The sequence below is a fragment of the Herpailurus yagouaroundi genome, unplaced genomic scaffold, assembly GCF_014898765.1.
Source record: "Herpailurus yagouaroundi ecotype Mexico unplaced genomic scaffold, PumYag 77, whole genome shotgun sequence".
Lineage (NCBI taxonomy): Eukaryota > Metazoa > Chordata > Mammalia > Carnivora > Felidae > Herpailurus > Herpailurus yagouaroundi.
The window spans coordinates 7,187,196-7,215,080 of NW_024412388.1; the positions used below are offsets into that span (position 1 = coordinate 7,187,196).

General features: G+C 46.3%; 1 protein-coding gene across 9 annotated transcripts in view; it reads left to right on the forward strand.

The window, feature by feature from the left end:
* UBE4B (ubiquitination factor E4B) overlaps nucleotides 1–27,885 on the forward strand; it is a 125,549-nt gene that overhangs the window by 22,681 nt on the left and 74,983 nt on the right. For 8 of the 9 annotated variants that reach the window (XM_040460757.1, XM_040460750.1, XM_040460749.1 and 5 more), the window contains exon 2: nucleotides 17,521–17,707. In XM_040460757.1, the coding sequence (XP_040316691.1) occupies nucleotides 17,521–17,707 (187 nt within the window). Of the gene's footprint in view, nucleotides 1–16,174; nucleotides 16,284–17,520; nucleotides 17,708–27,885 lie in introns of those variants that run through there. The other variant, XM_040460752.1, reaches the window with a different exon arrangement.

Genomic DNA, 27,885 nt, shown 5'->3' on the forward strand with positions numbered 1-27,885 from the left:
TTTCTTTCGTAATATTTTATTTATTTTGGAGAGAGAGGGAGGGAGCACAAGCTGGGGAGGGGCAGAGAGAGAGGGAGGCAGAGGATCCAAAGTAGGCTCTGCACTGTCAGCTCACAGCTTGATGCAGGGCTTGAACTCATGAATTGTGAAATCGTGACCTGAGCCAAAGTTGGATGCTTAACCACTTGAGCTACCCAGACACCCCAGTTTTGTTTTGTTTTTTTAATTTTTGTAACGTTTATTTTTGAGAGAGAGAGAGAGAGAGAGAGAGAGAGAGAGAGTGAATGGGGGCGGGGCAGAGAGAGGGAGACACAGAATACGAAGTAGGCTCTAGGCTCTGAGCTGTCAGCACAGGGGCCAATGCGGGGCTTGAACCCACGAACCACAAGATCATGACCTGAGCTGAAATCAGACACTTAACCAACTGAGCCATCCAGGCTCCCCGCCAGTTTTTTATTTTTTTTATTTTTATTTTTTGTTTAATGTAAACTCTACTCGCAACATGGAGCTCAAACTCACAACCCTTCGGATCAAGAGTCATATTGTCTACGACTGAGCCAGCCAGGCAGCCCTCTTTTCTAATATTATACATGATTTTGTGATGAAGTTTTGTATGTGAATCTTTATCTCATTTTCTGATCATTTCCCTAAGATTTCCGGAAGCAGAATTACTGGATCAAAGGATGTGATCATCTTGAAGGAGTTTTCTGGAATATAGCCAGATTGCTTTCTAGAAGAGGGGTAGGGCTCCTACCTCAGTGTCCAGGGTGCTGGGTTGGGTTTTGGAGGGCTAGCTTTTTCGCCGTCACCTTTTTGTGATCCAGTGTCATTTTCTGAAGGTACAGAGGTGCTGGCATAGTGCGGCACATTTGGGGGGGGCTCCATCTGAGTTTTGGGTCGGATTAGGGTAAGAAATAGGCCTTGAGGAAATAAAAAATAATCGGAAGGAAAATGGAATGTAAGTGGGCACAGGTGTTGGTGGACTATTTTTCTTCGTATGTTAATTATACCACAGAATGATTGACTTTGATCTTTCACTTCCCCTCTTTTTCTTTTTTTAAAGTATTTACTAATCTTTTCTAATGCAGTACTTAACATGACAAGCTACCATTTTGGGGGGCCTGTTCTTGAAAAGCATTGTTTTTTTGGCTTTTTGGTTTTTTTTGGCGTGCCAGAAACACTCATAATGATAGCAATAGTAGCTAATGTCTTCAACACCTACGATGTGCTAAACGCTTTCCGTGGGTGATGGCTGTTTAACCCTATAAAGTGAAGGTACGGTCACTGTTCTCATTTTATCTGTAGACAAGGAAGGTGATACTCAGTCACTTGCCCAGGGTCACAGAGCTATTGCTTGATGTAGGTTCAGCGCTCCCTACCTGCCTGACCATGTCCAGAAAACAGAGGAGTCTTGCTTAAGGAAGGAAGGAAGGAAGTCTTGAGCAGCTAGAGGTGTCTAGGAAGACACAAGGTGTGTGTCTTTGCCCTTCCACAGCCCTCCAGACTGTTCTGCTGCCCTCCAGGGCTGTTAGAAGAACCCACCCCCCAACCCCCACGTGGCTGAAGGGACAGCCCCTCCTCATTCCCTGCAGGTGACATCATTGTCTTCTGCTTTTCAAAAGAAACGGTTGTGGTCAGGCACTTCTGGCCTCTCGCCTTTCCCTCCCTACTTCATTGTCACGGAAATCTTCCTAATAAAAACAGTAATTGTGGTCGTGCTAGAGGGGAAATGTTTATGGGGTGCTGACCCCTGTTCTCAGTGCTTGATTTGTATCTCTGCTCTGGAGGGCACCGTCTCCCTCTCCCTCCGTGCTCTGTCCTGTCCTGTCTTGCCCTGTGCCTGGCTTTCTTGGTAATCATTTCCATCTTCGGCCTTCCTTCTCTACTCCCTTTTGATGCAGAAGATCTCCAGTCCACACCGGTGGCAAAAACAGCAAGATGCCACCTCTGGTCCTGCTTTCCCCTCTAGCTGTCACTTGATCCCTGTCGTCCCCTTTCACAGACCAGACCCTTAGGAGAGTGGATCTCCTCCCCTCCCCCTCATTTTTAGGGGCCTCCCTCCTTGTGCTTTTTTGGGAGGCTTTTCCCTTCACTGCTGCATCCAAACTACTCATGCTAAGATTGCCAGATGCTGGGGCACTTTTCTGAACATGTTGGTTAACTTGTCTTCGGCTTTTGACCCTGGCAATCACTCTGTTTCGGAAAGTGTTTTCCTTTGGATGCCATGGGTATACTGCTTCCTTGCTTCCCTTCTTACTTTTCCCGTCACCATTGCAGGCTGCTCTTTCCTGATACACCTTAAATGATGTTTTTCAGGATTCTGGTCTTTTTTTTTTTTTTTTTAATGTTTATTTATTTATTTTTGAGAGAGAGCGCACGAGTGTGCACGCATGAGCAAGAGAGGGGTAGAGAGAGAAGGAGACAGAATCCTAAGCAGGTTTTGTGCTGTCAGCGCAGAGCCCTATGCAGGGCTCGAACCCATGAGCCGTGAGATCATGACCTGTGCCAAAGTCAGACACTTAACCGTCTGAGCCACTCAGGCATCTCAGGATTCTGTTCTTGATTTTCCTTTCGTTTCCCACCTTCCAGGGGCATTTATTGAATAAATGAATGAATGGATGAATGAATGAATATCATGTTCGGGGGCATTCCTTTTATTTATTCTCCAGGTACTTATTTAGCACCTCCTGTGGGCCATGCTTCATTCAGAAGTACTCAGGAGATGGATGTGAACTAGAAAGCAAAGTGCTGCCCTCTTGGCATCTGTAGTTATCTACCAGGTACATACTGACGACTCTCACATCCCCTTGCCGGTCACATCTCCTGCTTGAAATCTGTCCCCAAATCTCTACCCCAGCATGGTAGACAGTGGGAACGTGTCTTCTCAACCTGCGGCAGCTTATACACATGGCTCTGCTTTGGAGTGTCGTTGGAAAGCCACTAAATCTCACCGTGACACAGTTCTTATCAAGACTTCTGTTGGGAACACATTTCTACGGGGGATTTCGTGAAGGATACTCAGCCCGTGCGTGACGTGCGAGAGTCGCTTTTCATCTGAGTCAGGGACCTCTTTGAAAAGCTTATGAAAACTGGACACCCTCCTGACCCTCAGGTTTTGAACCCCTGCCCTCGGTACTCTAAAATTTGTCTTTGAATCAGGTCACGTCAGCCAAGGTGATGTGTGGATCTCCTCATTTGGGCTGCTCTAAAATTGCTTTTTCTGGTTTGTACTTTGGCATTAAACCTCTGCAGATATAGACCTGTGATATGTACATATTGTGTTGATATACACGTGTGATGCGTACTCACTTCACTTCTGGCTTGATCTTATTTTTTTGTGTCATTTTACTTCTGTCCTAATTTCGTTATCAATGTGACTGTAAGTTAAATTAAAAATATGATTTATGGTGTTTTTCGCTAATGCCTTCCAACCCTTGCTAGAACAGGGAAGTGGAAACTATTTCCATAAATAAATAGATAAATAGATAGATATATACATACATACGTACCAGGCCTACAGGGCAGCTGCCTGTAGGGCGTTCTGTGTGGGTGTAGTTGAAACACACCTTTTCTTTTCAAAACCTCCTTCTTTCATAGTCTCTGTTTTAGGGACTGTGCCCTCTGCTTAGGTCTGAGATCTAGACCCCACCCTTCCTCACATCTCACTTCTGAATAATGACCCAAGTTCTCTTGATTATACACCTTGTCCCTGGACCTGTCCCTTCCACAGTCCATTCTCCACATAGTGGCTAGAGTGCTTTGTTTTAAAAGACAGATCCGGGGCACCTGTGTGGGTCAGTCGGTTGGGGCTCATGAGTTCTAGCCCCACGTCGGGCTCTGTGCTGACAGCTCAGAGCCTGGAGCCGGCTTCGGATTCTGTGTCTCCCTCTCTCTCTGCCCCCTAACCTACTCGCATTCTGTCTCTGTCTCTCTCAAAAATAAATAAACATTAAAAAAAATTTTTTTAAAAGACAGATCCAACCCAGTTATTCCCCTGCTTACATCCTTCAAAATCTCTTCCTTTCCTTCTAGAAAAAGATCGGTCTTAGGAGGGCATTCAGAGCTTATCAGGAGCTTGTCTCAGCCTGTCTTTCCTGCCCTGTGTCTTGCCGTGGCCGTCCACCCTCATCCTTAAACGACTCAGAATTCCCTAACACACTGTGTGTTCTCACGAAGCCCCCTGCCTTTGTGAGTGCTCCTCTGTCCCCTCACCTGGCTCACTCCTACCTGTCTTCTCTGTCCCCTCACCTGGCTCACTCCTACCTGTCTGGAAGAAGAAACTCCAGGCAGATGACTTGCATTGCATTTGAATTTGTATGTTGCACAATTTTCAAAATTGCTGTCTGGGGTGGTTTGTCTTGACAGTAATAAATATATAGCTCGTGTAAGTGAATTTGAATCTTGGAAACCTGGTGAGAAGATCGAGGCGATACTCTGTGCACTGGTTATTGAGTGTGTCTCTGAGGAGTTGAAATGGATGTAGCTACAGACATCCACACAGCAAGTGACAGAACAACTCTCCAAGCTAAAGCAGAACAGGAGATTAATTTTAAGGGTGCTGGGGTCTTCTTTCTGAACCCAAGGACAGAAGGATAGCTGGGTCACACGAAGAGACCAGAACCCAGAATCCAAATGCCGCCTGGGCTTCCTTTGTCTTGGGCTGCTACTTCCTCGCACTCCCCCCTTGTGCACACTGCCCATGACCTCCCTTGTGCTCGCTCAGCAACCCCGGATACTTCGACTCCGTGCCTGCTCTGTGCAGCTGAACACAGCTAGCGAAGACACGAACCGTGCTGGCGGATCTCATTTTTTCAACTTTTTACTCTGGAAATTTCCAAATCTGCAGAAAGGTTGATTGAGTCACCCAGATTGATCAGTTTTTGGTGTTGCCTTTTTGCCCGCGTTCACCTTCTCTCTCGGTATGTACGTGTGTGTGTACCCACGTATGCGTACGTGCATACACGTACCTGTCGGTTTTGGCTGAACCGTTTGAAAGTATGAAGAAGAGAAAAACGGAGATGGGAAGTAGGAGGTGGTAAGGGAAGGTCTCCCTGGGAAGGCAGCGTCTGAGCAAAGACCCGAAGGAGGGGCTGCTGGGTGGTTCTCCTGGGGAGGAGTGTGCCAGGGGAGGCGCAGACAGCAGCATAGCAAGTGACCCCTACCGTCAGGTGTGTGGCCAGTTAAAAAGAGACTCTCGTGTACCAGACTTGTATTCTTGTTCAGATATTCCCTGCCCCCTTCCTGGGGGAAGGTTCTGTTTCTCCACCCCAGTGGCCGTAGGGATGGCCATGTGACTTGTTTCAGCCAAGGAAATGGGAGCAGAAGGGTCCCTTCTGGGCCAGTTTACACTGCTCCTCGCTCCCTTCCTTCTGCCCTGACGATTAGTAGTGTGTCCTCTAGAGACTGCTTTGTCACCCCGGGTGCTGGAGTGACGATGATCCGGAGCAGAGCTGCCCTCTGACCTGAATGTTCTCAGGCTTTACAGGCATCACGAGGAATGATGATGGTTTCATTTCCTTCATCAGAGATTGTGTGAAAGGGGGCACGCCTGGGTGGCTCAGTCGGTTAAGCATCTGACTTCCACTCAGGTCACGGTCTTGCTAAAGTTTGTGAGTTCAGCCCCTCAGTGGGCTGTCTGCTGTCGGCACAGAACCCACCTCAGATGCTCGGTACCCCTCTCTCTGCCCCTCCCCTGCTTGCATGTGCACGCGCTCTCTAAAAAATAAACGTGAAAAACATTAAAACAAAAAAACTTGTGTGAAATTTATTACGCATCATTGCCATTGTCATTTGTGTATAATTTGCGCTAATGATACCCCTTGTGATGTGAATATACCCAGATGGAATTACTGTGTGTGACCTTGTGCCACCAGCTTTTTTCCAACTCAGTTAAAAAAAGTACCGTGGTAAAACACACATAAAAATATCCCTCCTTTTAAGAGCGGGAGATCTCGAAGTGAATAGAAAACATGTTTGCAAAAAATAAAAAATGGAAAACGCGTTTTCTTTTAAAGATCAGCATTATCGAGCTCTCTATGTATGCACATGTGTATGTATGCATGTCGTGTATGAGTGTGTAACCTTCCCATCAAGCAATAACAGATACCCCAGATTGAGTTGGGGTCTGAGTTGCCCTCCTTTGTGCCTTTTTTGCTGCTGTTATGTCTTGTGCAGACCTTTTGTGCTGTATCATAATTATTGGTTTTCATCTGTCTTTCCTCAGTGGATCTGGAAATCCTTGAGGGTAGGGATTATGACTTGGATGTTATGTCATCTTTACTGTCTGCTACAGTGACTTACGTGCACTTAATGAACCAATAAAGGACTGAATTTGGGGAGGGGGCAAGATTATGTTCAGAAAGTATTATTTTTGTTTGTTTTATTTGCTGTGCTCTCTACACTCTGGACCAGAAAATGGAAATATTCTTTATTTCAGTATACACACTCATCCAAGAGGGAGTTCACGAACACTCTAATATTGGAGTACGAATACAGTATCTGAAATTATAACATTCTGTGTATCAATTCATGTAGAATTCATAACTGATAATGAACATTACCGTGTCCTCAGGGGAATAAGGCTGCCTCTATCTACAGGTCGTTGCAACTTCAGAAGAGATTTTCTGCTGTGAAGATCCGTGGGCTGTGGTTAGTGTTGTATACTCCAGAGTTGGACTGTCTGGGCTCATATCTGTTCTTTCATTTACTGGCTGTGTGACCTTGAGCAAGTCCCTTAACCTCTCTGAGTTTGGTTTCTTCATCTGTAAAATGGGAAGATGAATGTACTGATTGCCTTGGATTCTTAACTAGATTTATAAACATGAATCCCTTAGAATAGCATCTGGCACATGGATTAAGAGCTGGGTAAGTGTTTATCATATCACTAAAAATTATTTTTTTGTCTTAGAGCCCCTAAAATGGTGAATTTTTAAAATGTAGCTGGTGAATTTTTAATCACAGAGCTGTGATGTTCAGATTTGATTGAATGCGTTACTTTGAGGTATACTGTTGGGCTTAGATCCAGGCATATTGTGAGGTTGTCGTAGCGTCTTGTAAGTTTTAGACATGGCCAGCTATGAACAAAGAAAACAAAACCAACAATAATCAGAACAAGAGGTATCTCAGGGCACCTGGGTGGCTCAGTCAGTTAAGCGTCCGACTTCTGATTTTGGCTCAGGTCATGATCCCAGGGGTGTGGGGTTGAGCCCCATGTCAGGCTCCACGCTGAGAGTGGAGCCTGCTTAAGGTTCTCTCTCCCTCTGCCCCTCCCCCCCATTCTTGCTCGTTGTCTCGCTAGATAAATAAATTAAAACATTAGAAAACAAACAAACAGTGCTTTTGGGATTTGTCCCCCAGCTCCCCCCCCCACCCCACCCCCACCCCCAATCCCAGTAAAAATAAGAGGAGCAGAGTTTGGCCCATCCCGTCAGAGTCTCTGCCCCACAGTGGCCCTTGCTGTTTTGAACGGTAGCTGTTTTGAATCTATTTTTAATCAGGTCCGCAAGGGTAGGGAAAGGCGTCAGGTAGAACAGTTCTGGGGAAAACCCTATTTTCATGTCACTTGTGAAATGAGAACTGAGATAGTCAAGACCAGAAAAACTCTAGATATGAGGTTTCATGATCTGTATGTCTGGGTTTGAATTGTGGTTTAGGACATAAGTTGAAGAATCACAAGTTCCTTTTTTATGCTTTTGGTATTTTCTCTTTGTGACATCTGGGAAAACAGTTCTTTGAAAAAGGACTTGTTCAACCTAAGAGAGATGATACCAGTCTTATGTGCTTAGTGCTAAAAAGAGTAAGCAAAGAGAAAAAAGTTGAATAATATTTTGATGTGCTGAACTATTTTTAGTTTGTGTCTCATATGTTGTGATGCGCTGTTTGTGATAAAAGTGAGGTCACATCTCTTAATAGTCAAGTTAATTAGATAAGCCTTTATGCCTTCGATTGCTCAAAGCCGTCTCTTGGGAGTCTCCTGTCTAGATATTCCCAGGGTTCTCAGGCTGCTAAACAGTTTATTTTTTTAATTATTATTTTATGATGATTATTTTTTAATATAATTTATTGTCAAATTGGCTAACATACAGTGCGTAAAGTGTGCTCTTGCTTTTTGGGGTAGATTCCCATGGTTCATCGCTTACATGCAGCACCCCAGTGCTCATCCCAACAAGTGCCCTCCTCAGTGCCCATCACCCATGTAAGCCCCCACCTTCGTAGAAAGTGGTCGGCGCCTCAAAGGGCACTGTCCCCCGTTGAGTCCCCTGCAGACAGCCCCGAGCGCTGGCCCTTTCATGGCCGTTTCTCCTCTTTCTAGTAGGTCTTGAAGATGGGGGAGGTGAGGGCAGGTTTTATCCTCACCTCCTACCAGTTCGTGTCGTGCACGGACCTGCCTGTGTCCCTTACTGCGCTTCTCTGTCTTCATTAATGGCCCACAGTATAATTCACAAAGTCCTGATTCTCCTTTTTCTTTTCTTCTTCTTTTTCCTAAACCTGTGTTTGTGGAGTGTTGGGGGTAGGGATCGGGGAACATCAGCCCAGTGGAAATCTTTCTTGGAAAACTTCCTTCCAGCCTTATTGCAGTGAGTCAGGACATTTATTCTATGTTTGTTTCACCGAGGAGAACGTTTGAATTTCACATCTCAGGCTGAACCTGGCACCAAATATAAAAGTGGCTTTGCTTTTTTTCCAAAAGCAGTGTGTGTGCTTTTTCATTTTTTTTTTCAATGTTTATTTATTTTTGGGACAGAGAGAGACAGAGCATGAACGGGGGAGGGGCAGAGAGAGAGGGAGACACAGAATCGGAAACAGGCTCCAGGCTCTGAGCCATCAGCCCAGAGCCCGACGCGGGGCTCGAACTCACGGACCGCGAGATCGTGACCTGGCTGAAGTCGGACGCTTAACCGACTGCGCCACCCAGGCGCCCCAATGTGTGCTTTTTCAAAATAATGGTAATATTAATTCCTAAGTAGTAAATTTTACGCACCGTGCATTTTCTAGTATTTTTTCATTCTCTCATTACTTTGGCAAATATTTAAGCAGCATCTACCATGTGCTGGGTCCTCTTGTAAAGACAACTGAGAAAAGTCCTGTGTTAAGGGCTTAGAGTTGGGGAATGGTGAATGGTGAATAAGCAGTACATAAATAGCATCGCATGTGTCGGAGGTCAGATAAGAGCCATGGAGAAAAATGAAGTAGAAAACGGGGAGTGGGTGGTGGTTTTCTCATAACTCTGTGTGGAGGCTACTCTTTCCACACCCATTGTACAGATGTGGAAACTGAAGCACAGAGAGGGTAAGTGACTTACCTTGATCCTACCTTGGTAGTAAGTAGTAAAGGTTGAACTTGAATTTGAAGTCCAGCGTGGGCTCCCAAGTTAGCTACCTCTAACGTAACTCTACTCAACTTCAACCAGATCTCCCCAAACACTGATTTCCCTGAGAATTTAAAGTCTTCTTTTACCAGGCCCTCTGTTGCATTGGTGTGTACAGATAAACACACTTTAAAAATAAAAATACTACTTTAATTTCAGTATCAGTGAATACAGGTTTTAACTTTAATTACAATTTATTTAATTACTCTTTCATACAAAATTGAAAAAACTTCATAGCATCCATCCACACAGAGAATGTAGCATTTTAGGCCTTGAAGGATAAGTAGGATTAATTTTTTAAAAATTACATCCTGGGGACGCCTGGGTGGTTCAGTTGGTTAAGCGTCTGACTTTGGCTCAGGTCATGATCTCACGGTTCGTGGGTTCGAGCCCCGCGTTGGGCTCTGGGCTGACAGCTCAGAGGCTGGAGCCTGCTTCAGATTCTATGTCTGCCTCCCTCTCTCTGCCCCTCTCTCCCTCTCAAAAGTAAACATTAAAAATTTTTTTTTAATTCCATCGTGCTTGGGGCGCCTGGGTGACGCAGTTGGTAAAGCGTCCGACTCTTGGTTTCCGCTCAGGTCGTGATCTCACGGTTTGGGAGTTTGGGCCCCACATTGGGCTCTGTACTGACAGTGAGGAGCTTGCTTAGGATTCTCTGTCTCTCTCTCTTTTCCTCTCTCTCCCTCTCTCTCTCTCTCTGCCCCTCCCCTGCTCACACTCTGTCAAAATAAATAAACTTGAAAAAAAACACCTTGAAATTACATTATGTTTAAAACATATAAGAGACTGTATTTAACGTTTAAAAGTTGATGAAGAACATGATGAAATACCCATGAACTTGCTACCCATATTCAATGTGTGCAGCAGTGAATTTTCACACAGTGGACACAGCTGTGAATATAGTGTCCGTTTTAAAGCAAAGACCAGGGGCGCCTGGGTGGCGCAGTCGGTTAAGCGTCCGACTTCAGCCAGGTCACGATCTCGCGGTCCGTGAGTTCGAGCCCCGCGTCGGGCTCTGGGCTGATGGCTCAGAGCCTGGAGCCTGTTTCCGATTCTGTGTCTCCCTCTCTCTCTGCCCCTCCCCCGTTCATGCCCTGTCTCTCTCTGTCGCAAAAATAAATAAACGTTGAAAAAAAAAATTAAAGCAAAGACCAGCACTACTACTGAGAAGCTTGCTCATGCCTCTGTTTTTTCTTGTTTTGGAACTTGTTACAAATGGAATCATGCGGTCGATGCTTTTTTACATCTGGCTTCTGCTCCGGATTGTTTGTGAGAATCTTCCAGACCGTTGAATAGGGCACAAGCTCATGCACTTGATTCCTGCATGGATGCCCGTATAGGAATATACCACAACTCACTCATTCATGTTCACTTTTACCTGTATCACCCCATTTAGTTGTAGCAACTGCCTGGGAAAGCTGTTTAGGGCTGAGTTTATTATGCCTGTTTTCTAGCTGACGAGAAGGTGACTCTGGAGAGTTCAGTGTGTTATCCAACATGACAGCAAGCATGGCCAATCCGTGGTGGCACCGAAATGCAGGTTTCCTGATGGATCTCGCTTCTCCTGCACCACATTTCCTACCGTGTCATGCAAGTAATGCCACTGGGGTCCGCAGCCCGTCTGTGTTCATGAACTTTCATCCTTCTTTCCCTTCCTCGGCAGAGTGGATTCCATGGACCTTCACCGTAATCGCCCCCTCCCCTTTCCCACTTACGCTCTTTTTTTCACAGTAAAAAGTTTCAGAAATCGGCACTTTTTTTTTTTAAATTTTATCTTTCATTTTTTGAAAACTTACATCCAAGTTAGCATATAGTGCAACAGTGATTTCAGGAGTGGATTCCTTAGTGCCCCTTAGCCATTTAGCCCATCCCCCCGCCACAACCCCTCCAGCAACTCTCAGTTTGTTCTCCATATTTATGAGTCTCTTCTGTTTTGTCTCCCTCCCTGTTTTTATATTATTTTTGTTTCTCTTCCCTTATGTTCATCTGTTTTGTCTCTTAAGGTCCTCATGTGAGTGAAGTCATATGATTTTTGTCTTTCTCTGACTGATTTCACTTAGCATGATACCCCCTAGTTCCATCCAGGTAGTTGAAATGGCAAGATTTCATTCTTTTTGATTGCCAAGTAATACTCCATTGTGTATATATACACCACATTTTCTTTAACCCTTCATCCATCGATGGACATTCGGGCTCTTTCCATACTTTGGCTATTGTCGATAGTGCTGCTATAAACATGGGGGTGTGTGTGTCCCTTCGAAACAGCACACCTGTATCCCATGGATAAATGCCTAGTAGTGCCACTGCTGGGTCGTAGGGTAGTTCTCTTTTTCGTTTTTTGAGGAACCTCCATGCTGTTTTCCAGAGTGGCTGCACCAGCTTGCATTCCCACAGAAATCAGTACTTCTAGCCTCCTGTTCTTTTCATTTTTTTTAATGTTTATTTATTTTTGAGAGAGAGAGAGAGAGAGAGAGAGCACGCATGCATGCGAGTGGTGGAGGGGGCAGAGAGAGAGGGAGACACAGAATCCGACACAGGCTCCAGGCTCTGAGCTGTCAGCCCAGAGCCCGACACGGGCTCAAACTCAAAAACCGCGAGACCACGACCTGAGCCGAAGTTGGAGGCCCAACTGACTGATCCACCCAGGCGCCCTTAGTCTCCCATTCTTTGTCAGCCCCACTGCAGTCAAGCTTTCATCCCCTCCAATCCATCAAAATAGGGTCTGATGAGGCCCTCAGTTACCACCTCATCACCAACTCCAGTGGTCAGTTCTCAGTCTTCATGTTGCTCGGCCTATAAATAGAGTGATCCCTCTTGAAATTCTCTGACTGGGTTTTAGGAAGCCAGTGAACCTTCTTCTGGAGAGCCCAGAGGCTTCTTGACACTACTTTCAGGGTCCTTTAGTGGTGTCACCTCATCTCCCCCTCTCAGTTGTGTCCAAGGGCTCCATCCTCAGACTTTGTCTCTGTCTGCACACCTGCCTAGGTGATCTCATCCCAGCTCGTGGCTTTATGTGCCATCTCTAACCTGTGCTCTGTCCTGCACATCAGGTCGTATATTTTAATTTAATGTATTTTTTAAAAAAATGTTTATTTATTTATTTTAAGAGAGAGAGAGAGAACGTGTGAGCTGGGGAGGGGCAGAGGGAGAGGGAGAGAGATACCCAAGCAGGCTCCATGCTGCCAGCACAGAACCAGACGAGGGTCTCGATCTCACAAACCATGAGATTGTGACCTGAGTCGAAATCAAGAGTTGGACATTTTTAACCCAGGCACCCCAGATCATATATTTTAATTTTAATTGCTGTTTATTTAATTACTATTTTATACTCCATTAAAAAAATCGTAGAATTCACACAAAGACGAGTCCATCTGTGCGTCTGATAATCACGTGTCTAAAACAATTTGCGTCTCCTCCCTCCCTCCGTGTTTCGTACCTCAGTCTTCGTCTCAGGCCCAGGACTTCGGTGTCAGCCCTACTTCCTTCGGTTCTTTCCTGTTTTCCCTCCATTCCGTCAGCAGATCCCGTGAGCTTGTGCTCCACCTACAGAACACATCCCAGCTGACCACTCACCACGGTCTTCACAGCCACGCATCCGAGTTCAGGTCACAGCATCCTCCTAAGTAGCCTCTGCCTGCTCCCTTTCTCCCCTACAGCCGATTCTCTGTAGCAGCCAAAATAATAATTTTCAGATATAAGTTGAATCATGTCACTTTTCTGATCAGAACCCCCTGGTGGCTTCCCAGTGCCAGTGCTTTCACCGTGGCTTATGAGGCCCCTTCATGCCTCTGAACTCATCGTCTGCTGTTTCCCTCTGGCTCGTTCTGCTCCAGCCCCACAAGTCTTGCTGACCTCCAGCATGAGCCACTCACAAGCCCCCTCATACTTCCCAGACACCCACCTGGTTCGCTTCCTCTCTTCCTTCGTGCTTGCAGAAGCCCCGTTTACCAGAGAGGCTTTTCCACCCACCTTCTCTAAAAATCGCAGCGCCCTCTCCCCAGCGTGCCCTGCTATCCCTCCCGTGCTTAATTTTTCTCTAAGGGTGCTTGTAACCACCTGGCATCCTTTTTGTCCGTTTGGCTGTTCTTTTGGTCTTTGCTAGAATCTGAGGGCCGTGACAGCAGGGGCTGAGTTTACTGTGGTGCTCGATGAGCATCTGTTCAATGAGTGGATCTCTGAAGGGGACCTGATATCAAGTCTGAAACACCGTCTGGCCTTTGAATATTCAGTTAAACATTCTTCTGTGTGGCTTTTATACTTCGCCTGTCTTGATTGCGTGTATTACTCTTTCCCGTTGTTGAATACGTACGGGGCTGTTATGCTCCTGGCCCTACGCTCGGTGCTGGAGATACGCCAGTGAACAAGATAGATGTGGTTTTCTCAACGGAGCTTCCGTTCTACTAGGGAAACAGATAATAAGCGAGACAGTAAGTAAAAAATAGATCATGTGACAGCAGACCATGTGGAGTGCCTGAAGCATGCGATTGGAAGGCTGCGGTGTCCATGAGCTTGGAGGGGAGGAGAGTGCTAGCTAAAGCCATCAGGGAAGTCCCGTAGGAGGAGGTGACATTTAAGCTGAGAATGGAAGGCAGGGAAAGAACCAGCCATGCCAAGAATTAGAAAAATTGCTTCTAGGCTTAAGCAATTGCAAGTGGCTGAAGGCAAGCTAGAGCTTAGGATGTCTTAGGAACCGTCCGAGGGCTGGTGTGGCTATTGCCCGGAGTGGCATACCGTAACCTGGAGAGGCAGACGTTGGCTCTATAGAACACGGTGAGGACTCGGTTTTTGCTCCAAGTGCAGTGGGAAGCCATTGAATGGTTTGAGCAGCAGAGTGTGGTTTGTGTTTTTAAAGAATTCCTGTGATTGCTATGTGAATGGATTGCAGGAGAAAGTAGGAGAGCATGCCTTCTTATCACTTAGCATTTGATTCTATACTTAAGAGTTTTTAAATCGCCCCGGCTCTTGGCAACTGCCATTCTACTTTCTGTCTCTATGAATTTGACTCCTCTAGATACCTTATACAAGTGGACTCCTACAGTCTTTGTCTTTTTGCGTCTGGCTTATTTCACTGAGCATAATGTCCTCAAGGTTTATCTGTGTTGTAGTACGTGTCAGAATGTCTTTCCTTTTTTTTTTTTTTTTTTTAATTTAAAAAATTTTTAAATTTCTTTTTGAGACAGAGAGAGACAGAGTATGAGCAGGGGAGGGGCAGAGAGAGAGGGAGACACAGAATCCGAAGCGGGCCCCAGGTTCTGAGCTGTCAGCACAGAGCCCGACGTGGGGCTCGAACTCATGGACTGAGATCATGACCTGAGCCGAAGTCGGACGCTCAACCGACTGAGCCACCCAGGTGCCCCTCGAATGTCCTTCCTCTCTAAGGCTGAATAATATTCCACTGTGTGGCTGTGCCACATTTCGTTTTATCCATTTATCCATTGGTGGACATTTGGGTTGCTTCCCCGTGTTAGCTCTTACAGATGACTGCTGTGAACACGGGTGAACGAATGGCTGTTTGCGTCCCTGCCTTTTGTGTATTTCCTCGGCGTGGACTTACTGGATCGTGTGGTAATTCTATTTGTAATGTTTTGAGAAACCACCAGACTGTTTAAAATGGTGCCTGCTCCGCGTGACCGTGTCACCACCATTGCAGAGGGCTCCATTTCCTCCACATCGTCACTAACACTTGTTACTTTATGGTTTTTCGATGGTAGCCGTTTTCACGGGTGTGAAGTGTTACCTCGTTGCGCTTTGAGTTGCCTTTCAGAAATCTAAAGCTTTGAAAGTGTTTAAAGAAAGGAATACGGAGCCTTCGCTTTTACCGGGCCAGCGTGGACGCAGACAGGTTGATGAGGACCTCTTGCAGAGGTCCTGGGGAGAGAGGGTGGTGGCCTGAATAGGGTGGTGGCAGAGGGGCTGAGAGGAGAGTGTGTGCCGAGGGTGCAGCGAGGAAGCAGGGAGCACAGATCCTGGGGCTCTGGCTCGAGTAATTGGATCAGGAACAGGTTGCGGTGGGAATTTCTGGTTCGCTTTGCCCCACCCTCCACCCCGGGTAAGTGTTCTTGAGAGAAACACTTCAGTGATTTCTTTCAGAGAGTTTTTTCATCTTCATACCACGTCTCCCCCGGATGATCTGTGATGACCTTCACTGTTCTCTGTTCAGATCAGGTCAGGGAGCCTTGAGCACCTGTTACAGACCAGGTGCCGTGCTCGACTATAAGGAGATCAGGACGTATGAGAGAGAGGCAGCCTGCCGGTCAGAGGTTTGGTCTCAGGACCCCTTTACGTTCTTATAAAATGTTGAAGATCTCAAAGAGCTTTTGTTTAGGTGGGTTGTATTCTTTGATGTGTACCATAATAGAAATAAAGGGTGAGCAACTTAAAAGCAGACATTAGTAAAAACGATAATGTATGTTAATAGAACTTTAAGAAAAAATTTTAGAGAGAGAGAGAGAGATCACGAGCAGGGGAGGAGCCGAGGGAGAGAGAGGGGCTCTGAGCTGAGGCAGGGCCTCATGATCCATGACCCTGGGATCATGACCTGATCATGGACTCTGGGATCCATGACCCTGGGATCAAGAGTCAGATGCTCAACTGACTGAGCCACCCAGGCACCCCTAAATAATGTGTTTTTAACGAAAACGACTACGTTTTCCAAAACAATTGTAGTGAGAAGAGTGACTTTTTCGGGTCTTTTTAATGTCTGATTTACTAGAATGCAGCTGAATTTTCATGTTAACTCCTTTAATTTGTTGCGACACGCCATGCCATGCAGCCTCTGGAAAACCCCGTTGGACACTTGAGAATGAGATTGAAGAGGCAGATATCTTAGTGATACTGTAAAAATAGCTTTGGCCTCAACGTGCTCTCTGCGAGGGTCTTGGAGACCACAAGGGATCCCCAGGCCGCTGGATTGCTGGTAAGAGCGTGGGCGCTAGAGCTGGACTGCATGGGTTCGAATTCCAGCCCTACCTCTTATGAACGAGGCAAGTATCTAACCCCTGTGCCTCAGTTTGCTCACATGTAAAATCGGCCTAAGTACCCACGAAGGCTCATTACGAGGATTCAGTGAGTATAGATTTATAAAGTGTTGAGAACGTTGCTGGGAGATAAAGTGCTGCATCAGTGTTTAATTATTTCTTCACTGTTTATTTCCAATAATTAAGACCTAATCTTTCCTTCGAGGGATTTATCCTAGTGATGTAGGTAGATGAACAACCAAACCTCAGGATTCTGTGTAAGGTCACCGAGGGATGTATTTGCAGCAGGGACACAGGAGTGGGCTTCTCGGGTTTGGGGTCAAGAACTAGGATGTTCTTGGTCGTTTGAACGATAAAAGGAGCAGCTTTCCCGCAGGGTCGGAATGGCAGGTTCTTGGTTCAGATTAGGTCCATCCCTGTTAGCATTTGTCACAGGCTGACTCTTTCATCTTCCTTATCTGTAACAGAATGAGCACTAGCAGCCTCGTTGGTTTGCGTCTCTGATGCCTGCTCAGAACCAGAAGCCTTATCACGGTTGGTTAGACATCCTCACTGCCTGGGACAGCAGGTGGTCCGTGAGAGTTTATTGCCTGGCTGTAAATGAATGACTGTCAAAACGTGAGGGAAACATTTCTGTGATGCGCTGGGATTTGGCGGTAGATATTTGTAATCACTTGCTAACCCTGGAGTATTATAAGGAAGCAGCGGCCGATTATGTTTTGATTGCAGTTAAGCAAGAAGAATCTAATCACTTTGCTGCTGAAAGCGATGGTAACGTTTGTGTCTTCCTGTAACGTTTGTTACTTTTGAAACTTTTGTTTCAGTGAATCTCATTGGGTATTTATTTAAAATCTCACTTACTTAAAATGGCCAAGTTACATAGTCGTATTCAAATAACGAGCTTCAGCGTGTTTAGAAACGTAGTATGCTTACGGTAGCGTCACAGTATCGGTCAAGGAGGTGTGATAAACAGGGATTGTAAGGCACTAGGAGGTGTGTACCTGTCTGCCACGTCAGTACTTGTCTTGAGTGGGTCCTTTTTTCCTCCAGGCATATTTAGTTGTTAAGCTCCGGCGTGGTTTTCGATGGTTATTGATGACGTTAATGTTGTTCTTCTCGGGCAGAATTGTGTTTTCTGCGGTTGAGTTACGGGTCTTTTCTCCTCTCACGTTATAGATCCGACGGAGGCGCCTCGCACGACTTGCTGGTGGACAGACCTCCCAGCCCACCACCCCGCTCACCTCGCCCCAGAGGGAGAACCCGCTGGGGCCTCCCATAGCAGCATCAGCCCCGGGCCCCTCCCAGAGCCTTGGTCTCAATGTCCACAACATGACCCCAGCTACCTCCCCAATAGGTGCATCAGGTAAGCCTTACTTTCCTACCTGGGACAGTTAGTCCTGGCTTTCTGTGAGGCTTATGGTTGTGACATTTTCACAACGGGGTAAGATTGGGCCGCATTTCCACAGACGAGAACATGGGACAGCAGCTGTTCAAAATCCTGCGAGCAGTAGTTTAAAGATTAACATCATTACGTTGTGTTTTGTTCATCTCTATTCATTTTGATGGCGATCTGTTCAAACTAATCGTTTTCCTTTCTGTAATTTTTATCCTTTGTTTCAAACAGGACCAGGTCTTAATTTCTGATGGTAAGGCAATTAAGACTTAATTTGGCTCAGCCGATTTTATGAGTTTGGTTGATGCTTTCCTTCTATGATAAAATCATCTGAAAAGGCAAGATTGAAATAATGGTCAAAATAACAGGCCTCTAATTACGGATTTCCATGTGTTCATTTAATGTTGTCAACAGAACTGTCTGAATTTTTGCGGTATAAAAGTTCACCTGATGTGATGTTTATAGCTGTCTCATTGACAATTATTTAACTATTGTGAAAATTTCTTTTTTTATAATTAATGGGCTCATCGTTGATATCCAGGTATGTCTTTGTTGGGAAACAATGATACTGATTCATCCTGCGTATTTGAAAATACCTTTTGTCACGTGAACTTTTCTATTGAACGTGAGAATTATTATCATTATAATTATTATAATTACTTAGGATTCTAGTTTGAAAAAGCAGGTGCATTCAGACCTGTATTCATCATCACATCGTTGAATAATTTAATATGATTGTTATTTCTGCATTTAATGCACTCTCCCTTAGTTGCCTTCCACATAATCTGTCTTTCTGAAGTAGGTAAGTCGTCCATTAAAAGTATTTGCAGAGGGGTGCCTGGGTGGCTCAGTCGGTTACGTGTCTGACTTTGGCTCAGGTCATGATTTTGTGGTACGTGAGTTTGAGCCCTGCATTGGGTTCTGTGCTGACAGCTCAGAGCCTGGAACCTGCTTCAGATTCTATGTCTCCCTCTCTCTCTCTGTCCCTTCCCCACTTGAGCGCTCACTCTCTCTCTCTCTCTCAAAAATAAATAAACATTAAAAAAATTTTAAAAAGTATTTGCAGGGTTTCAGTTACTGTTACTCTTGACAGGCGTTATCGTAGACTCTTCCCCAGGTAAATATAAATGCTTATGCGTCCTCCTGTTGACTCTAAAAGTGAGAGAGGTTCAGATTAAATCATCAGTTATCAAGAAACAGTGACTTTGCCTGAAATGTTGCTGCTGAACACCTTTGAGAAGCTGTGATCGTCTTCCGGTAGGGGACGGGCTCAGGATTCCAGTTGGGTTTTTACCCTTTCCTTGGGAAGGGTGCCACCAACAGTGCTGTTGGTTCCACCATGGCCAAGTGCCTCCTGGAATGCTGGAGAATGTCTGGGAGAGCTAGTGGGATGCGGAGGGGCTTAAGGTCACGCTGCACCAGTGGTAGTCAGGCAGGAGACCGAGCTCTGCGTGTGCCTGGTCACAGCACCCTGTCTCTTTGGGACCACCGGGAATCATTTCAGCATTTGCCCTGTCCTGCTTATGTCAGCCACTGGGTCTCGCGGGTCCTCATCCCTTGCCTCTCAGTCTCCAATCTCCATATGGCTTGTTATGGATACCTCTCCCCACGCAATCCCCTTTTCCGAAATCCTCACCGTCAGTCCCTGGAAGAGTCCTTCTCTGTGGACGGGCTTTCCCTTTAGTGCTCTTGCTGAATTTATGCCCTTCCTCATTTCTTCTAGACCGTGCTTCCTCCTCCTTAAGAACACATCGATTTGAACCTTGTGTCGTTAGACCGTGTTCCCCATTCCTGTCCTTGTCACAGCTGACCTCTGAACCCACTCACCCTGCCTCGTTCAGTCCACTGTCTCTCTCCCCAACACCGTGTCATGGTTTGTGATGATCTCAGTAGCCACAGGGATGACCTTCCAGGACTCTGCCCTCGCGCTTTTTTGAGCTGCTTTCCCTTAGTAACCTGGTCTTCCATCCGACATCAGCCACTCACTGCCTTGGTCATACTCTAGATCTTTCCATCTCAGTGACTTCCTGACTGCCACCTTCAGCTTTCTGGCTCACCCTCTCTGTCCCACTTTCTTCACTTCTCCCTTCCCTGGTGTCCCCACGTCCCTCCTGGACCCATTTACATTCCACAGTCACTCATTGTCTCTCCCCTCTCTCACCTCTCTCTCGCTTTGTCTTACTTCCTGGATTAAACCATGCTTCTGGTTTTGTTTTGTTTTTTAAGATTTTATTTTTATTTATGTATTTATTTATTTTGAGAAAAAGAGAGCATAAGCAGAGGAGGGGCAGAAGAAGAGAGAGAGAGAATCTCCCAACGTTGGGCTTGAACCCACAAGCCGTGAGCTCATGACCTGAGCTGAAATTAAGAATCAGATGCTCGGGGCGCCTGGGTGGCGCAGTCGGTTAAGCGTCCGACTTCAGCCAGGTCACGATCTCGCGGTCCGTGAGTTCGAGCCCCGCGTTGGGCTCTGGGCTGGTGGCTCGGAGCCTGGAGCCTGTTTCCGATTCTGTGTCTCCCTCTCTCTCTGCCCCTCCCCCGTTCATGCTCTGTCTCTCTCTGTCCCAAAAATAAATAAAAAAAAAAAAGTTGAAAAAAAAAATTAAAAAAAAAAAGAATCAGATGCTCAACCGACTGAGCCACCCAGGTGCCCCTAAAGATTTTATTTTTAAGTAAACTCTACATCTAGTGTGGGGCTCAGACTTGCAACCCTGAGATCAAGGGTCATATGTTCTACTGACTGAGCCAGCCATGTGCTCCCCATGTTCCTGGTTTTGTTTTTTGGTTTTTTTTTTTAATGTTTGTTTATTTTTGAGAGAGAGAGAGAGAGAGAGAGAGGGAGGGAGGGAGAGAGAGTGAGGGGCAGAGACAGAGGGAGACACAGAATCCAAAGCAGGCTTCAGACTGAGCTGTCAGCACAGAACCCGACGTGGGGCTTGAACTCACAGACCGCAAGATCATGACCTGGGCCAAAGTCAGACACTCAGCCGACTGAGCCACCCCGGCACCCCCCCACCCCCACCCACACCCCCATGCTCCTGGTTTTCAATCCCACTCCCCAGCTCCCATTTGTCTCATGCAGTGGAACAAGGCTAGAGAAAAAACCAGAACCATGCTCTCTGTCTCATTTCAGATTCATGGTCACGCGCTCCAGCAGACCCTTCATACTGGCAGGTAGTTACAGCGTATTTCCCGTTTGCTCTCCAGCTCCTCAGGTCTGTTTTGAACCCTCCTCTCCTTCAGTCCACAGCACCTCATTCTCTGTGCAGCTCTGGCCTGATGGGCTGCCTTCCTAGGTCATGGAGAAAGCAGGTGCAGGCAGCGACGTGGTAGTGATGTGAGCTCCCATCGTAGCGTCCGCCTACCTGCGTGTATGTGTGGCCTGCTTTTGTTAAGCTTGAAGCTCCCTGCCCTTCCTGAATTCTGTCCCCAGGTCCCACCTCCTCTCTCCAACTCAGAGCTGTTGCCCCAGCACTTCCCAGCTTTCCTGCTCTGGCAGGTTTTCCATCTGAAGTGGAAAACTTTTATTTTTTTAACATTCTCCATGTGGTTCCTCCTCCCATCCTGGGAATATACATGTAAAGGAACTCTCTTGATCTCATTTCTGCTGCCAGCTTCCACCCCACTGCTCTGCTCTGCATCACAACAGAACTTCCAGAGTGAGTTGCTTCCTGGCCTCTGTGTCCTTCTTCTGTCCTTGCACCCACTGCTGATGCGAATCCAGTCAGGTGAGGACTCCTGTGATGTGCTCTGAGTCAACGGCTCAGCCCCAGCTGATGGGCTCTGGCCTTCTTCTTGCAACACTTTCTTCTTTTGGCTTCCAGAGCTCTGCACTCTCCTGGTTTTCCTCCCGTCTCTGTTTCTTCTGGGGGCTCCACATGGTTCTTTGTCGTTTCCCTGACGTGTAAATGTCAGGGGTGGGGGGGGGTGCGGGGAGCTGGGTGTCGATATTTTAACCTGTTGTCCTCCATCTGTGTCGATGTTCTTACTGATTCCATCTGGTTTCCCAGCTTTACTTACCATCTCCAAGTTGCTGGTCTGTAGGTTGATCTCTCCAGCCCAGAACCATTCCTTGAACCTCAGACTCACACACTGTCTAAGAAGCATCTCACAGAGAGCACGTCCAGAATTGTCTTATCTTCTCCTGGAACGCCCTCTCAGAAAATACCAGCTCATTTTTTTTTTTTTTTTCTAGTTGCTGAAGCCTGAAACGTTCCCTCATCTTTTTACCTCATATTCTAGATCAGGGGTCAGCTATCCCTTTCTGTAAAGGGCCAGATAGTAAATGTTTTGGTTTTGCAGGCTGTATAGCCTCTGTCACAGCTATTTTCTGCCCCTGTAGCACAAAAAGCAGCCACAGACAAAACATAAACAAAAGAGCATGGCTACGTTTCAGCAGAACTCTACTTACCGAAACAGCTAGTGGGCCTGATGTCGGTTCCAGGGCACGAGCATGTCTTGCTTGGATTACTGGAGTGGCCGTGCCTTCCCTCGCTTCACTTCAGTCTCAGGGTAGCACCAGTCTGAAGCGTCAGCCCATCCTTGTATAACAGCAGGGTTATTTTTCACAGCCAGCTCGTTACATTGCCGTCACAAACTAACGGAAGACTCGGGCAGCTCCAGCTGGTTAGTTCTGGGCAGCACACCTCGGTGCTGGGAAGTCCTGATTAGGTCTCTCCCATAATCACTACTATTCATAATCGCAGATCAGTAGATATTATTAGCTATGCGCCTGGCAGGTTGGATAAAGAGAGTTTCACAGATTTATCAAATAAACAAGTTTAAACAAAATGAAACAGAAAACAAGCACCCCCTAAGGTGGGTCATGTCAGTGTTCTGTTGGTTCCCTCCACTGGCTCGCCGTCTCATGGAGAATGAGAGTCAAAGCCCTCACCTTGACCCAGGGCTGTGTGTGAACCGGCCTGACCTCCTTTCCCACTGTGCTCCTCCTCCTTGCTGCTCCTCTGCTCTATTCATACTGGCTTCCTTGCTCTTCCTGAACATTTCGGCCGTGACCTCTGTTGCTGGAAGGCTCAGCCCCTGAAATCCATGTGGCTTTTTCATTCACTTCTTCGGATGTTTATACAAGGGTGACCTTTGTTGGCCTTACTGTCTGAAGGTGCTACCTCTATCTGACATGGATAACTTTTTCTCTGAGCTTTTGTCACCAGCTGACGTAGCACACACATGACTTGCTTATCCTGTTTTCTCTGCTTCGCCTACTGTAGCGTAAGCCCCACAGGCCAGGGACTTGTATCCGTTTTACTGACTGCTGTATCCCAGTGCCTTTAACAGTACCGGCCACGTTCAGTCTGTTACTTGGTGGAATTAATAAGTGGCTCACAAGAGAAGATGACCCAAATGACATAGGCACATATAACTTAAGAGAAAATCTCAAGAGGGTGTGATAGTGTTATGTTAAAAAAATGTGAAAAGCTGCCATGAGGAAGATGATGGCCTGTGCTTGTTTTCTGTGGTCCTTGATGGTAGACGGAGGGCCAGCGGGTAGATGTATTGTCCACTGAATATGAAGGAGAGACTTCTGTTCCGGAATGGAGACGTGCTTTCTGACAGACACAGATACGGGTAGACCACTGCCCGTGGAGAGGAGGCCTCGCCCAGGGGTGACGTGGTAGTCCTGTGGCCCCCTTCTCAGTGGGGATGCTTTGTGCTGCAGGGAAGTAGAACAAGGGCCGGGGAGCTCCAGCGAGTCCTCCAAGTTGCTCTCCTGTCTGCGGTCCCGGCTTCTCGCAACGCTGCCTGCTTCTGTATGAAGTTCCTCGGGCCGCCGTGACAAAGTATCGCAGACTGGATGGCTTGAAACCACAGAGTTTTATTCTGTCACAACTCCAGAGGGAAGAAGTCGAAAGTCAAGGTGTTGGCAGGGCCGTGCTTCCTTGGAAGGCCCTGATGAAGAACCTTGCCTCTTCTAGTTTCTGTTGGTTGCCGGCCATCCTTGGTGTTTCTTGGCCTGAGGCAGCACCACCTCAATGTCCTCTGTCTTTTCACGGCCTTGGCTCTGTGTGTATGTATCTGTGTTCACGTTGCCCTCTTCTTGTGAGGACACCAGTTACTGGATTAAGGGACCATTCTGATCCAATGTGACCTCATCTTAACTTGAACACATCTGCAAAGACCCTGCCTCCCAGTGGAAATACCATTTATGGATTTTTTTTCTTTAATCACCATCCCCTCTTCTCTTTTTTTATTTATTTTTTTATTTTTTTATTTTTTAGTGTTTGTTTATTTCTGAAAGAGAGCTCCAGCAGGGGAGAGGCAGAAGAGAGAGGGGGCCAGAGGATCCAAAGTGGGCTCTGCGTCCGCAGAGGAGAGCCCGATGTGGGGCTCAGACTCACAAACTATGAGATCATGACTCAACCAACTGGGCCACCCAGGCGCCCCTCTCCTCCCTTTAGAACATAAGGTTAGAGCAGGGACCTCATCACTGCTGTTCATTCCCTTGTCCCCAGAACCATGCTGGCACATAGTAGGCACTCTGTTAGTGCCACTAGTTAAGTGAATAAATGAAAGAAAAAATAGTTTCCTTCCTGGGAATGTTAGATGCAAAATAAGACTTGAGCTTGATTGATTGATTAAATTGATATTTTTAAAAAGTAATCTCTACGTCCAACGTGGGGCTCGAACTCACAACCCCGAGATCAAGCGTCGCATGCCGCACCGACGTAGCCAGCCAGGTACCCCTTGAGTTCTATTTAGAGAACATTTACTAACATAAGTCTTTCACTGTGACCCACTTTAGTCTGTCTCTTTGCTTTTCCTGGCACTCGGAGCAGAGTTTAAAAAGCCCATAAGCCAATTTTTTTCTAAGATTTTGCCAAAAAGCTTACTACAGAATATTCTGGACCTACACGATAGATAACGTATGTGAGACATAGTAATGCCTTGAACCCCTGACAGAGTCTCTGGCTCTCCACCCCTCTCCCCCACACCAGCAGGTCACTGCTGTTCAGAATTTTGCATTTATCATGCTCAGACGTTTTTTTCTTTCTCTCTCTCTCTCTCTCTCTCTCTCTCTCTTTTACCGCACTGTTAATATGACATTGCTTTTGCCTGTCTTAAAACTTTGTGCGTGTGGGTAATATTTTTCCTACAGCTAATTGTTACTTTTTTACAGCTGTCATTGATTCTGTTGTGTTTACGTGTCTGTTCACTGACGTTTATTTAGGGCTTCCTGTGGGTCAGACCCGGCAGCAAGTCGTGGGAACGTGAAGATGAGCGAGGTCCAATTTCTTTCCTGGAAGAACTTACCATCCGGGCGGGGAGAAGGTGTTCTTTCATTTCCTTTGAAAAACCTGTGCTCATTAAGTTCCTGGGAGGACAAACTGGTTTTCTTAGTTCCTTCCCCCATCTTTAGATTGCTTTGCCCAGCCTTCAGGAACTCTTAACCCTCCTGGAGGATTTTTATTTTACAGTCCTGTTTTGAAATCATACTTATCTTCCTTCTGTTCCCTCTGATGTCTACCTCTCAGACATCTTGAATATATCCAACTGAAGCCTCACCCTTCCTGGCTGTCGTGACCTCTCTGAAGACATGGTCATTCTTGCACAAGAGTCCCCAGTGAGTCCTTTATCAGCTGGTTTTATCTTGACAGGATTATTAGGTCTGGCGGACCAAGTTCTCCGGGTGCCTTTTCTACCCTCCGGAGCTGGCGTTCTTAAAAGACTGTTGTCATTCCATGAGTTCTGGCAAACCGGTGAAGCCTTTGATCAGCCTCTCCAAGCGTAGTTTTAAACGTATATCATAAAACGGAGGCTTACAAAGGAAACCAATTATACAGAAATATGGTTATCACAATGTTTTTAAAGATTGTGACATAGTAATTTATGTGCTTCCATGATAATGCTTTAAATAAAAGATCTAGCAGCTAATCAAACAGCTACTGTAATTTCGGCCCCCTGATTTCCGTCTCCATCTGTGGAAAAGAACCTCTGCTCTGGGAGCAGAAATGAACAACAGGGCCTGTGTGCAGGGAGCGAGAAACCAGATGATGTGTTTGGCCTCTGGGCTAGTTCCAGGGTTTGGGTCAGAAAGAAACACAGAAGCCCTTTCCTCTGTCTGGCTGCTAGTCTTTAACATACTTAAAACTAGTTTAACCTAAATTCTTCTTATGTTTGAAGATGGTCTTGGTCCTGTTTCCATCGATGCCTTGGAACACTTGCATAATGCCTTCCATTTGCTAGGCACTGTGGTGGGAGTTATGGATGCAGGCAGAGATGGGCAAGTCTCACTCAGCAGCAGTGTCCGAGGACCCCGTGTCTGGCAGGAGGGGATGTCCTCGTGTGGAGATCTCCATGCTGGTGCGGTCACAGGTAGTCTCTGCCTCCCGCCGCCACCTCTGTGGTGTCAGGTTTTTTTTGGAGAATTTCACACAAGTGTTTATCTGACTGTGAAAATTCTGCCTTAAACAAACAAACAAACAAACAGGATTGGGGTGCCTGGCTGGCTCAGTCGGTAGAGCATTCGACTTTTGATCTCAGGGTCATGAGTTCAAAGCCCTACGTTGGGTGTGGAGCCTACTTAAATAACCACCCCCCTCCCCCCAAAAAAACACCCCAGGATTATTACTTTTGAAGATAGGGAACATCCTTCCATATCCCATTACAGTTGTTATTCCAAACCCTCCAAATTTGCTTGACATGTTTTATTATCTGTTTTACATTTTGGTTTGTATCGGTTGTTATCAGCTATCCACTGAGTGCTGTAGGTTCATGCAGCCTTTATTTAATACCTTTGCATTTAAATCCTGTCGTGTGTTTGTTAGGTTCTGTTCTGGGTCACGTCGTGTATAGTCTAGTAAGAGAAGACAAAACTGTGTTTAGAAAGCATAAAATCTGTCAGGTGGTGAGAATTCTTGTGGAGAAAAGAGAGAATTATGTTGGGAGTCAGTATTGGCGAGGGAGGAAGGCATTGCTGTTTTAAGGTAGAGACGACTGAGGCCTCATTAAGAAGATGACGTTTCAACAGAAGCCTGAATGAAGCTGGGGAGCAAACCAAGTGGTTATCTGTTGGGTGTTCTTTCCTGACAGAAGGAACAGCAGATGCCGAGGTCCTGGGGCAAAAATGGACTTGGTGATGATTGATGCAGAGTGGTCGTCTTCAATTTCCCTTCAATTTCCTTCTCCGGATTTGATACAGAACTTTGTTATTTAATAGTGGTACCTTTGTAGAAATTTCAACAAAATCAGTCATGCTTTTATAATAAATTGTCTTTGGCTAAGAATGCTGTTAGCAGTGACAAAATTATAACCCTTCGTCCTATTGTTGATTGCTAATCCAGTATTTAAATCTTTTTTTTCTTCTTCAGAAAGAAGCCCTATTGTTTCCACTTGGTCTATAGCTTCGTCTCCCCCCACTTGGGAGAGAGAGAGGGCTGGAGGGTGATTCAGAAGCAAGCTGGAGGCCCAGCTCAGGCACAAGTCCCAAGGCCAGAGGGCTGTAGTGAGACCCCTCACATCTGCGGGGCTTGGGAGGCTCTTGGTGGTGTTGAAATCTTTTTTGCTTTAGTTGTACCTGGTGTATCCTATACCAGCACAGTCATTTCGTCTCATTGGGGTGACTTTTCGGCTACCCAAGGGGGGTCATGTTTTGCATGTATTTTGGCCACCAAAAGGGGGAGGATGTTCTGTATGTGTTTTTATTATAATGGGCTGCATTGTATGACATTATTGCTAGGATCATGATATTTATTTTGTGAATCTGGAGGAAGTCTGATGTCTTCTTAGCTCTGGGAATCAGCTTCCTGTTTCGACCTGGGCTTGATCCCTTTTTTCTCCTCCTCTGTCTCCATTCAGGTCAACCTGGTCCTTGAGCTTCTGTTGCCTCTGACTCCAACCAAACTCCCCACTAGCACTCTGCCCACATAGTGGGACGTGAACATCACAAAATTGCTGCTTCCACTGCTTAGTTCGTGCTCTCAAGTCTAGGGAAGGCACAGAAGTAAATGGTGTGTGAGAGTGGTTTCCAGAAAATGCAGTTCCTATCCCTTGAGGGACTTGATGGCTCAGTAGGCGAGATCAGACATGTCACCTGCTCAGAAGTCCTCCTTGTCTCCATGTTTGCACCTGAATGCAGTCCAGGAACTTTCAGGGTCCTCTGTGATGAGCCCCCCCCCTTCATTTAACTTCAT